General features: G+C 47.2%; 1 protein-coding gene across 3 annotated transcripts in view; it reads right to left on the bottom strand.

Moving 5' to 3' along the window:
* The window catches only part of ACSL6 (acyl-CoA synthetase long chain family member 6), a 57,523-nt gene extending 44,509 nt beyond the window's left edge, over positions 1 to 13,014 (bottom strand). For 2 of the 3 annotated variants that reach the window (XM_058035122.1, XM_058035121.1), the window contains exon 1: positions 12,924 to 13,014. In XM_058035122.1, coding sequence (XP_057891105.1) covers positions 12,924 to 12,972 — 49 coding nt within the window. In that variant the 5' untranslated portion in view covers positions 12,973 to 13,014. Of the gene's footprint in view, positions 1 to 12,333; positions 12,404 to 12,923 lie in introns of those variants that run through there. The other variant, XM_058035124.1, reaches the window with a different exon arrangement.
* Between the last annotated feature and the right edge of the window lie 243 nt (positions 13,015 to 13,257).

The following is a 13,257-nucleotide window of genomic DNA, read 5'->3' on the forward strand; positions in this document are numbered from 1 at the left end:
TAGATTAGATGGGATATTGGGAAGAAATTCTTCCCTGTGAGGGCGGTGAGACACTGGAGCAGGCTGTCCTGGGAAGCTGGGGATGCCCCACCCCTGGATGTCCAAGGCCAGATTGGACAGGGCTTGGAGCAACCTGGTCTAGTGGAAGGTGTCCCTGCCCATGGCAGAGGGATTGGAACTGGGTGACCTTAAAGGACCCTTCCAACCCAAAACATTCTGTGATGATCGAGTAGAATAAATACAAATCCCCTGAATCAATAAAATAGTAAGAGTAACTATTGCCAGTGACATCATCCTCATACTGTTATATATAATCACAGAAAAAGCCCAACACCCCTGGTATTCCAGCCCCAACCAGGTTTTGTTAATTTACACTCAAAATACCAGGACCAGAACTTCGAAATTCATTTGTCATGGTAAATTACTGACATTTACATTTGAGAGATCTGGCTGAAATATTCTCAACTACAAGAGCATTCCTTTCAACTGGAAACCAACAGACCAACAGTGTCTGATAGCTTCCAACTCCCCTCTCCTGAGCAAAGATAACATGGGTGTGCCACCCCTGGGCCCCCTTGCTCCATATCATCATGTTATTTACTGCTATTTTTTACTGTTCAATTCCTGCTTAGGACTCTGGCTTTTAGGAAGGCATTTGAGGGGTCCTCCCTTCTAGAAGCTGAATACCTGGCATTACTAACACTGAAATTATTGTTTTCCTCTACTCCTTTTTTTCCTGGCTGGCTCTCCAGAACTGCTTGGCAGAAAAGGGGGGAGCAGAGGGTGAGAAGCTATGTGAGCACTTACTATTACCATAGTTAATAAAGTTTCTGTCTGACCTGTCCTAAATTTTACTTGTGATATTGGAGTTTGTAATGGAGAATTCTCAAAGAACACTTAATATCCATGAATGAAGAGACTATTTAATGAGATTTCAGGCAAGATTGTAAAATATTGCTCCTTCGGGTCACATGGAGGATGTTCTGCAATCAGGCTTAATTCATCAAAGTGCCAGAGTGGGGCAGGGAGTATTAGACTGAATGGTCTGCAGGTGCAAATCAGCATCACAGTGCTGGCTTAATGGGACCTCAGCAATATTCACCAGCTCAGATTCCTGCCCCTTTGTTCTTTATGAGCCACAGCTTGACAGAATCTTTGTAGCCAGGAAAATATTTCAGGTGTGTGAACAGTTCTGGGCTGGCTGGGTGCTTCAGTGCCAGTAGCCCACAGTCTCAGCATATCTGTGTTCATGCTGAAATGCCCTAAAGGGGAGGTGGGAATCCTGATTTCAAATGAGTATTGGATTAAAACCAACATACTGTGCTATGGAACTCTTCTTTCAAGCTCCTTCTGGTAAGGGCTGGTCTTGCCTACCAAGATGAAGCTCACCATGGGCAATATACCCTTGGTATAAGTGGTGAGATTGAGTAAAACACGTTTCATGGTAGAGTCTGACCCTTTTACCCGCTCTGTAAGTACCCTGAGCAGCAATTCCCTTTCTCTTGCTTTGCTTTCATTGCAGTACATACGCACATGGACTCACTCTCTGAAACAACCATTGGGGATATCTGAGGGAGAACAAAGAGAGGAAGCTGGATGTGGGCTGCCTACCTTAAGGGAAAAATGATGCAAGCATACTCTAAGTAATAAACTGAATAAAAGCTTTCACTCTGCCCCAGAATTTTCTGCCAGGTAATTTGCAGGGCAGAGTGATGGGGACAGGGCTTTATGGCAAGACAACCTAATATTTTGGACTCACAGGAGAAAGAGAAAGCATTGAGTAGCAAGGATGTTTATACTAGCACAAAGGAAATTAGACTTCACCTTTTGTGCTCAGTCTAAAGCCCAATAAGACCCACCTACCAGTAAAATCAGTGGAAAGACTTCAAAGAACTCTGGGATTTGGCTGAGACCTGACCCATCCAGGATGGGACGCAAAAAAAGATGCATCAGTAAATACAGTGCATTTAATGATCCCAGCCAAAGACAAAGTTAAAGAGTCCTATAAAAGAGAGTAATCTATGTAATCTCTCTGTCCTTTTATACTTTATCAAAAATAATGAGAAACGCAGATTAAGATTGAATTTTAAACATTGCTGCTTTTAGCCAGGAGAATACAGGATAAAACATGGTGTAATGGTTTTAAACTAAAAGATGGCCCATTCAGACTAGATATAAGGGATGATTTTTTTATAAAGAAGGTGGTGACACACTGGCACAGGTTGTCCAGAGCAGCTATGGATGCCTCAGCCCTGAAAATATTCAAGGTGGGGTTGGACAGGGCTTGGTAAAACCTGTTCTAGTTGAAGATGTCCACTCATTGTAGGGAGGTTAAACTAGATGAATTTTAAAGGCCCTTTCCAACACAAACTATTCTATGACTTTACACAGAGTCATCAGAGCAGCTAAATGAGGCTGTACCACCAGGAAACCACCCAGAGCTGAGATAGCCTGGGAGCTCCCATTGCTCTGAGGAAGAGTTTCACTTCAAAATTGTAAGCATAACTCAAAAAACCCCAGTTGCTGCTATGGTTTCCAGGGCATTCCCATAAACCAGAGTGATAGCTTCAGTTACAGAACAGAAATCTGCCAACAGAATCTCTACATTCCTGAAGGCCCATCCATGGAAAATTGTGCCTCAAGTAGAAATAAAAAAACTCCACTAATTCAAATAATGTTAAGAAAGGGGAACTTTACTGCTTTGTGTGTCTTTTTAGTGGTCTCCTTTTCTATATCTTCTGGTCAGATATTATGATTTTATGTTTATACAGCCTATATTTTTGACCATTTCCAAAGAGCAGCAGGAAGGAAGCATACAGCACAAACAGAGGATTAATTGAATAATTAGGAACATTAATATTATGTTACTGGGCAAGTGTTTCTGCCTCCTCTCCCTCTAGCCCTCAATTTCCTTACACCACAGGGATGCCAACTGATGGCAAGGTAACAAAAATAAACCCAGGATGATGAATTTATTGCTTATGCATCTCTTCCCAGCTGTCATCCTCAGAACACTTTACAGGCACCCAGAAGCTCAGTCTCCACACTGCAGCTGAGCGTGGTAGGTGCAGCACACAGTGAGGTGCAGGGGCCGTGTCCTGGCCCAGTCCAAAGGGGTCTCTCCTGCACCCTGGCATGTCAGGGGTGGCATCCACCAGCCAGAGACCCCAGACACATGCCACACCCAGCTTCTGTTCCCCTGCCAGCAAGGGCCTGGCACTGTGTGGGAAAATGAGAGAAAAGGGGGGATTTGGCATCATCTCATGGAGGGTTTTTGAGAAATCTGTGGTTGGGCTGTGATTTGAGATGTCCTTAAATAGTCCAAATTAAATACTTCACTGAAGTATTTTTTTCCCCTGACACTAATAACAAGCAGTTACATTGTTTGAATGATTTTTAAACACACAGTTTATGTTTCAGGATCTTTGTTGTCGCTTCAGAGTTTCTTATTCATTTCGTTAACCAAAGCAGCAATTAGGTTATTTCTATTTTTGTTTCTAGAAAAGTTCCCTTTGCTGATGCCACATCCTCAAGCACCCTGCACCTTTCTGTCCCTGACACTACTGTAACTTGCTTTTGCTCTCCTGTTTTCACAAGTACTTTCAAGTCACCCTGAAGACATTTCTGTCCATGCTAAATTTTGCAAATTCTCTGCAAGTCAGTGTGTGGCTGTATTCACAGAAGTGAATTTTCAGTTCAAATGTATATGGAATATTTTTGCTGACTTTTGTCAGGTCTTTCCCTGTCTCCAGCCTCCTTCCCCATACCCGCTGCAAAAACAGCCTTAAAATCTCTTTTCCTGAATATTTTAAGCTTCCAAGATGCTGGAATGTGGTTCTAAAGGATTAAGATGGAGGAGGCCCCCAGACAGCTTATTCTGCGGTCTCAATGACACAGAGCTTTTGCCTTTTCAAATATATTTAACCAAATAAAGTGAATAGAGGATATGCAAATGCCTTTCCCGAAAGGAAACACAGCCCTGAATTGTTGTTGGCAGGTCAGAGCATCACACCACCCTCAGCAGCCTCTCAGCTGCGGGAGATTCGGGCTGGAGGAGGTGGCGGCACAAAAAGACCCTTTTCAGGCAGAAAAAAAAGCAGGACTCGGGTATTCCAAGGAGACAGAGGGAGGAGGTCATTGGGATTGGCTCCTCCAGCATCTCAAAGCCCTGGTTCCCTGTGAGGGTAGAGAGGCTCTGGCACAGGTTGCCCGGAGAAGCAGGGGCTGCCCCATCCCTGGCAGTGTTCAAGGCCAGGTGGGACGGGGCTTGGAGTAGCCTGGGTTAGTGGCAGGTGTCCCTGCCCTGCAGCAACACAAGTGGGTGTGCTAGGGAGACCCACAGTGAACAAAGGTTCAGGGAACGTCAGGATGCTGGCACAACTTGGGTGACCTTTTACAAGCTGGTGCTCACAGGCTAGCCACAAGCTGCTCTCAGCTCCAAGGAGCTATTTGAACATTTGGCTGAAGAAAAGATAATTCTGAATGAGATTGCCTGGAGATGTGGAGAAGGATTTTACCTAAAACTGAGCTGTATTGGTATCTTGGTTTGAAAGACAGGCATCTGCCAAGAAAGGCAGGAACATTTCTTGGAAATCCCTCCAAATTATTATAACCTTGAAGTAAAGGGGCTTTCAGGCACAGGTATGGGGAAGCAATAACAGTTCTTTGCTGGTGTGTGTGTGTAAGAAGGCAAACCAAGGGCAGCAGCAGCAGCTGCCCCAGCCAAGAGCGGAGCCGAGCGCGGCCTCCCCTGGGCCCAGGGCTGTCCCCTGTGCTGCAGTTCCGGGCACGGCCGGCAGGGGCGCTGCTGGCTCCCGGCCGGGCTGGGCACTGCAGTGATTCCCCCAGGCCCGCAGGGGGCGCTGTGGCGCGGGCTCGGCCCCGCTCTGCACAGGGGTGACAGCGGAGACAGGGAAAAGGGGCATCCCTGGCAACTCCCCAGGGGCAGCCAGGCCCGGTGCCCTCCCGATGGCGAAATGTCACCATGATATTTTATGAAAAATCCCTTCACCAGGATTTCCTCTCTTGGGAAGCTTCAGCTTCTCCCTGTTTTGCTGCTTTAGAATGTGATTTGGAGAATTGTTTATCCCAGCATGTGAATTGTTTTTACTTAAGGACCAATCCCAGTCCAGCTGTGTCGGACTCTCTGGCCAGTCACGGGTTTTTATTACTCATTCTTGTCTAGCCTTCGGATGTATTCTTTCTTCTATTATTTAGTATAGTTTTAGTATAGCATCATATCATATCACATCATAAAATAATAAATCAGCCTTCTGAGAACTTGGAGTCAAATTCTCATCTCTCCCCTTGTCCTGGGGGCCCTCACAGCACCACAACAGCGGAACCCCAGAGCGGCGCTGGAACAACAGAGCCCAGCACACCCACTGGCAAACAAAGTGCAGCATTAAACCCTGAACAGTGGCAGAGGCAGAACAGCAGGGGGTCCTGGCAGGCACTGGGTGTATGGCTAAAGTGTGGCAAAAACCCCAAAATAATAGCAAAAAAATGGCCAGGGCTGTGCAGCAGCAGCTGGGCTCCCACAAGCAGCCAGGAGAGGCTCCCTCAGAGGGGCTCAGGGCCCTGGGTTTTCCCCTGGCGCACCCCAGTAGATGGTGAGGGCTTTTTTCCAGTGAGGTCAGGGGTTGATAAGGTCTAACAGTGCTCTTACAAGCAAAAGCTCAGCCATGGTAGGAAAAGCATTAAAAGACTGAACTGTTGGAAACAACATAACTTTTAAATTTTTATTTTATCGCTCTAATTACATTTGACTTGACTTTGCCTTGGAGAAAGGAATTTTCTTTGGGATTTTTAGGAGATGTAATATCACTCTAAGGAGATGGATTTGACATACCAACAGACTGAGAGCAGCCCAAAGAAAGATAAAAGACCATCAACAGAACATCAGTGGCCACCTACGAACATCAACTCTCACAGGAATATCTACCACTCTGACAGGAACATCTACCACCCTCTGCTCCGGAAAGGACTGATAAGAAAATCGAAGAATCGAGATTTAATCTATATCAGAAGCAAAGAAATTTGGATCCAATGGAAAACTGAACATTAGGGGTTGCTCAACTCTAGACCAATGTACTTTGAAGCAGTGCATCTCTATGGGTTTTGACTGTATAAAGTTTGGAGAGAAATCCTGCAAAACACGTGTCATGGAATGATTCTCTCTGCACACCTGGGCGATGTGATTATTTCTGTGGTACATCCTGGCCAGATCAACATCCTGGCCAGAATAAATTCCCTCCTCCTCCCCCCATCCGTATATTTTGTTGTCTTAAGTACCAGTTGTTATCATCTCTTGGGCATTGAATGGGACAAAATTCTCTGAGAGAAAGAAAAAAAAAGGAAAAAATCCCAATCTCCAATTTATAATTGGAGATACTAAATAAAGTATATTTAACATCTCAAAAGAGGTTCTAGTATATTTGTCTTTTTTTGTCCATCATTGCAAAGAATCTTACTACAAACTAAATAATATCCTCTCCACTTCTTATTACTAAGTACTGTTTTCTGCAGAAAAGATATTAAGTCTGCATCATTCCTGCCTTCTGTAATTTGACTGCTTAGATCACCTCCAACTAATTTCAATCAACAGCAGAATGATTGACTGTTTCCTAGATAATTTTTCAGAGTAAAAAAAAAAGTTAAATCAGTTTAGCAATCTGCGTGCTGGTTCCTGTGCCGAACAGCTCATACTTGCCCTTGGAGATGGGGGAAAAAATAAAAAGAATGCCAACTTAGCAAATGTCTCAGTGCTTTGCCTGCTGTAGCTTTTGGCTGGGGCCATCTAGCAGCGAGTGGGACACCCAGCGGTCACAGTGATGTCAGTGTGGCTCCTGAAGCTGCTTTTAGGCATTTCATAGCCCTTGGAAAGGAGTTGCTTGTTGCTCTGGAGGCAAAGAGGAGCAGGGCTCTGACCCTTACCATGTGCAGGCCTTCCCTGAGGAGGCTGTTCCTGAGCCCTGTCCCTCCCTGGGCACCATCACTGGCCCACAGGGGTGGGCACAGCCCAGGGGCTGCTCTGCCTTGTGCAAGGGGACAGCTCAGCCCCAATTTCCTAAGGGGTGGGAGAAGGAAAGGTCATTTCAGCCAGCCCCTGTGATTCTCAGCCATGAACAAGCACAGTGGCTTGACAAGGAGAGGCAATTTTCCACCCAACAGCAGGTCAAGCAACAGCCCAAAGTGAGCCGTGGTGCCTTCTGCACCCATCCATGCACTGCCTGTGCTCTCAGCAGGGAAAACTCATCCTTTCCAAAGGCAAAAGATGCCAGGCTGAAGAGGGGGCACAGCCCCAGGAGCAGACAGGACAGGGCAGAGATCTGTCACGTAGGCAAGTGTCCCAGAGAAAAACAAATAGCAAGGCTATTGTTAGCAAGTCTCAACATCATGTTGGTGTCCAAATAAGCAGGATCTGGATTAGTCGTATGCAAATATGACAGGAAACTTGGAAGATTTTCAAGTAGTTTCTAGAACTTTCTCAAATGAAAATATGTTCACAGCAGGGAGAGTCACACTTATGTGGAAGGATCAGCTTACATGACACCAAGTACCAAGTCCCTGCCACCTCAGCACTTCTGCTTCTTGACCCAAAGTTGTACCTTAATAGTTACAGCATCATTATGGTTGGAAAAGCCCTCAAAGATCACTGAGTCCAATGGCTAATCCAGTGCTGCTAAACCCACCACTAAATTAAATCCCCTAGCACCACATCTACATATTTTTTGAACACTTTCAGGGATGACAACTCCAGTACTTCCCTGGGCAACCTGTTGCGATGTCTGACCACACCTTCCATTAAGAAATTTTTCCTAATATCTAATTCAAACCTCCTCTGGCAGAACAAAAAGTCCCATTGCAGTGACTGATCTGGCTGACAGCTTTGGTGTGACTGTCATTCCTCTGTGGTCAAAACACAAACTCAGGTGGCCAGGTGAAGCATCCAAGCGTCTGTTCCCAGGTGCAGGACTGATGCTCCCCTCCTTGCCATCATCAAACCCCTCACCAGTGAAAGCAGTGAGGGGTCTCTTAGAATCTGGCCACTAAAAGATGGATTTACACAGGTAACCCTTCACCTCTGCCACAGGCAACAGTGGGCAAAAGACCCTCTGCTGAGGTGGTTTTTCCAAATAACCCAGCATCTGGAATTTCTGCTCCTGGGCCAAGTGACACACTTGGCCACAGAGGGAAAAGTCACCTAAAAACCCCCAGATGCCTTTGGAGCTGTTACTCTCAAAGAGGTCAACTCATCCAGTGCGGATTTTGCAGCATGACTGCACAGTGCTTAGTGGAAACTCCTCACTGCAGTTCACATGCGGTGTCTCTGAGATTTTATCTACACAACCAAAGCCACTTTGTTGAGCAAATGGAAATGTGAGCTGAGCTCTTGCAAAACCATGGCACACAGATCTGAATAAAAAGACTTTTCTTCCCTGAGCTGGGGCTTTCCTAGAGAAACCATGATTTCCATTGAATGACACACTTTTTTTTGACAAGTGGCATTTTCTTCCTGTGGTGTGGAAGATAATGACTTGGACAGGTTGGTTGGATTTAGCTTCTTTCCATGTTTATGGGATTGGAATATCCCACACAACACAGAAGACAGAAAAATCCCGTGTGGCTGACTAATCCGGAGGTTGTGGGGGAATCACCATGGGGTCTTGCCAAAACCTTGCTGTGGATTCAGCCCAGGACAAGAAGGGGCTGCATTTTCAGCCATGCTTTTCTGAAGTATCTGCTACACACTGTAGCTGAAGCAGCTGCATCACTGCTTGCAAAAGCCCCAGCAGTGAGTAAAGGATGCTGAAGTGTGGCTGCAGCAAGGAGCTGGGGACCACCAGCTCGCAGGTGCTGAACTACCCCTGTGGCTTTGGCACTCTTTCCTGACTAAAATCCCCACTCATCCCAGTGTCTCACTTTCTCATCACCAGCTACCATGTTTTCCATAGTGCAGTCTCTGGTAGGATGGTAAAATATTTATAATTTTGCCTATGTACAGAGTGTAGGAAGAAGGAAAATGAGGCAAAGCCCCTGGTCTGCTTCCTCACCCACCTTCCCCTGTTCACCTTGGAGGCTCTGTGACAATGTTTATGGTGCAAGGAGGCTTTGACACAGCAAATTACTTGTCATTGGTAAGTCCTGGTGGCACACCACAATAAATCCAAGCCCAGCAGAACATTTCCCTGTATCATGCTTACAGAATAATCACTCAGTTCCTGGAAGTCTCCAAAAAGGTTTTGCAAAGACTCTGAATCAGCATATCTGGGAATAAAAGCTCCTGGAGAGCCAATCATGGCTCACAGCAAAATGCAGGAGAGTGTGGAAAGGAGTGTGAGGATCCCTGCTGGGGATTCAAGGATTTTACATGTATATTTCAAGCATATTTATATATTTATGGCCACATGCTCTCTAATACACCTTTCTCCACTCTGTTTGAGTGGTTTCACAGGGTAAGAGGGTATCTGGGTTCCCAAGCTCATAAACCCTCCTGCACAGTGGGAGAAGAGGTGAGAGGATGGAGCAGTTCAGACCACCAGTGCCTTCTCCAGAGGGGACAGGACTGGTGAGCTGCAGGAGCAGAGGTCTGCACTGTCTGCACTGTCCCTCCTCTGAGCTGTCCCTGCTCCTGGCACCCAGAGCCCTGCAGGGACAACAGCAGGGACAGATGGGTCCCCAGTGCCAAGGACCTGCAGGGCTTTGGCTTCACACAGTAGCACAAGAGACAGAAATAGCAGTGAAGGAAAAAACCTCATTACTTGTATTGGCCCATCCCCAAAGAACGTATGCAGAGCACTTAAAAATAAAAGAACAAATTAACAGATTTTTTTTTCATGTTGATTTCTGATCAGAAAGAGGGTGAGTAAGTTTCTTTATTTGGGTCTATATGAAGAAATAATGTAGCAAAGTTAAGAGCAAAGCATGGGAAAAGAGCTGCCCTGGATGCCTGTGAACCCACCAAAGGATAACTGCCTGCATCACGTTACCCACCATCCCTTTCCATCTCACCCAGCCTTGCCTCCAGTTACCTTCAAGATATCCAGGTGCTGATTGCAACTGTGCAATGATGAAGGAAGAACAAGGTATTTCTCTCAAAGTGCTCTCAGAAATGTACTCACAATGAAACATTTAAGCCCTCTGGTGCTCTGCAGTGTTTGGTGACATCAAAAGGGCAATTATAGCCTTATTGATGTAATGTTGTACTTCTTTGTTTCTGGCTCACTCCCAAGTCAGCTTTCCTATTTCTGAGAGTATCCAGTTAATTCCATTTACCATCTCTTTTCAAAGCTTCTCTCCTATTTTTATTACTTGAATGTAATTGTAATATCCACAGTTCTATTGTGAAGACAAGAATCAAATAAATGTCCAGATTGGTCAGGAGCAGCAGAGAAAAATTGCTATGTTCTATCTTGTCCTGTGAGGGAGCAGAGAAGTCCAAATGTATCTAATCTTTCCTTTTGATAGTATCTAGCAAATGTTCAAATGGAGCAGAAATAGAGGGATGGAGAATAAAAGCAACTAAATATACCTCAGCCCACACCATGAGCTTTGCCTCTGGTGCAGAACCTGGCACTCCACAGGCTGGGCTGAGCAGCCTTGGGCACCTCCTCTGTACACAAAGCATCACCAAGGACTCCTGTGTCACAGCACGAGAGCCAGGATCAGGAGTGGGATTGTACAAGTCCACTGTAACCTCAGATGAACCTCCCAGCCCTTTGCAAACACGCACTGAGAAATGTTTGGAGATGCACTGGTGCTGGTGGAAAGGGGCACTGTGATGGCAGATTTCCCTTCTCGTGCCTCCACTCATGAGTGCAGGTGCCTGCCTGGCCTCCAGCTGCTGCCAGGAGGCAAGAGAACAAAGACTTCCTTTCTGAAAGGCAGGGCTGATAGGGCAGGCAAGAGACTCATGGCTGCAGCCACATGAAAGAGAAGAGCAGAGGAGTAATAGTAGGAAATCCCAGAGGTTCAAGGGGTAAGGTGAATTCTTGGACAATTTCAACCAAACCAGCAATGTTCAAGTCCCTAGGGGAATTTGCCATTAGGTTTGTGTATTGTTTGCCATACCACTCTGCATCCATCACACCATCCAAGACTGCACAGTAGGAAATAATTGACTTTGTCTTTCACTGACTTCTACCATTATTTCATTGAGATGAACATTATAGACCTGTTCTCAACTTGTTAAGGCTTTCCTAATGGCACCAGAAATTATCTGAATTAAAGAACAATGCTTCACTGGGCTGTGATGGCCAAGGAGCCCCTTGTTCAGTAAATCAGCACAGCCACTCCTTTGCAAGATGACTGGGATGGGGCCATCAGAAAGCCAGAACCAGACATGAGAGCACCAGCTGCTGCTCCAGTGCTGAGCAGGTGCCACACTGCCAGGTCAGGCAGAGCCATTGGCTCTCTGGTGGGATCCATCCCTCAGAGATATCTCAATGCCACTGCAAAAGGCTATAACAGCACACCTCTCTTCTGCAGACAGAAATGTTGGGCTAAAGTCATGTCCACACTCAAATAAAGAGAGCACAGCATTAAGTGAGGCCCCAAGACACACACACTTTGGGATAGCCAGATGCACAAGAGAGAGGAGCTGGGACACAGAAGAAACACTGAGATGAGAAGCACAGAAATCAATACCTCAGGGCCCATGAGGAGGACTGAGGGTAGGAGCTTACACAGGAGACCTGTTCCCAGTGGGTCCTGTTCTCCTGCTGCTGTCATAAACAAGCCTGGTGCAACAGCAATGTGGCTCAGAGCAGTCCCTGGGGCCTTGGGCCCCAAAACACAGTAACAAACACTTGCCCACAGCTTCCCAGCCAAGGCCTCCTTTCTGTTTCACCCATGTAATTCCCTCTGGGCCATATTTCACTGCATGAGTGTTGCTACAGTTCTGAAGCAGCTGATTTAAGCTGCTGATATAAGCAGCTGTAAGGCCACTGCCTTTAATGAGAGCTAACAAGATATTTTCAGAGGCAAAATTCAGGCTAGCAATTTTAGGTTCCCTTTTCTTCAGTATGAAACATCCTTTTTCATAATCAAAAATAGCAAGTAGGCATGAACATAAATAATTACAATATTTTCCATTATCAACCCTCCCCTCAGATCACCTACCTAACGATGCCAAGGTGTTGCCTTTTAAAATAATTTCCCCCTTTATTTTCCTTTGTACTTCTTGGAAGCCTGCCTGTCTAGAGGGAAGCTCCTTGATACATAAAGGGGGAAATAGCACAGACATTGAACATTACCTTTCTTTTAAACAAATTCAAAGGAGTCAATTTCAAATCAGCACAGCAGATCAATTCAAGATGAACCTTTAAATACCTTACAGAAATCCTCCTGTTTCAGACTCGCAAGAATTTCCTAACGCAGACCCTCTTGGAATCGTCACTGCCTGCCCACAAAACAATGGGATCCAGCATCACCCTCTGCCCATCCGCTCTTAACGCGCGCACACCCCTCCAAGCGCGCCGCCCTATTTCACATACCGCTACAGACAAAGTGCCCCAACAGATGCACCAGAGATGGGCTGGTGGAACGAACCAGCAGGACAGTTTGAGAGATATTATGTAATGCCTCCCGCCGAGCTCTCTGCACCAGTGCCACAGCGGCTCATGGTGCCGGCTCCGCCGCACGCATCACGCCGAGCATCGTGCCATCCCTACGCCTAGCGCCGCTCCCGCCTGCCTCCTCCCTTCAATCAGCTTCAATACCCTTCATCCCGGAGCACGGACGGACATGGGGAGCCGGACCGCGGGCCCAGAGGCCGCTTCGGAGGGTTCAGGCCGGTCCCACCGTGCCGAGGCGGGCAGCGGGTCCCACCCGCTGCGGGGAAAGAAAGGAGCCGGGAAGCAGGGAGAGGGGCGGGGAGAAGGACAAACCCCGCAGCCGAGGCGGGCCGGGGCAGCACTCACCCAGCAGCAGCCAGCCGGAGCCCGCCGAGCCCAGGAGCGGGGCGAGCATCCCTGCGGCGCGGCCCCCGCGCCCCGCTCCGCGCACTGCGGCGCGCACTGCGCACCCCGCCGGCCCGGCCCGGCCCGCTCCGCCGCGCCCCGCACGCTCCCCCGGCGGAGGGCGGCGTTTTCAGCAGCCCTCCTCCTCTCCCCATCCAGCCGAGCCCTCCAGATCCCTCCTAAAAGGGGCTATGCTGCCGGTGGTGCGCGGATGCTCATCAGAACATCCCTGCCCCCTGGGAGCCATGAGCGAGGCGGAGAAACTTACTCCTTTATAGCTTTATTTTCACCTTTG

Source organism: Melospiza georgiana, chromosome 15, assembly GCF_028018845.1.
Source record: "Melospiza georgiana isolate bMelGeo1 chromosome 15, bMelGeo1.pri, whole genome shotgun sequence".
In the NCBI taxonomy this organism is placed as follows: Eukaryota; Metazoa; Chordata; class Aves; order Passeriformes; family Passerellidae; genus Melospiza; species Melospiza georgiana.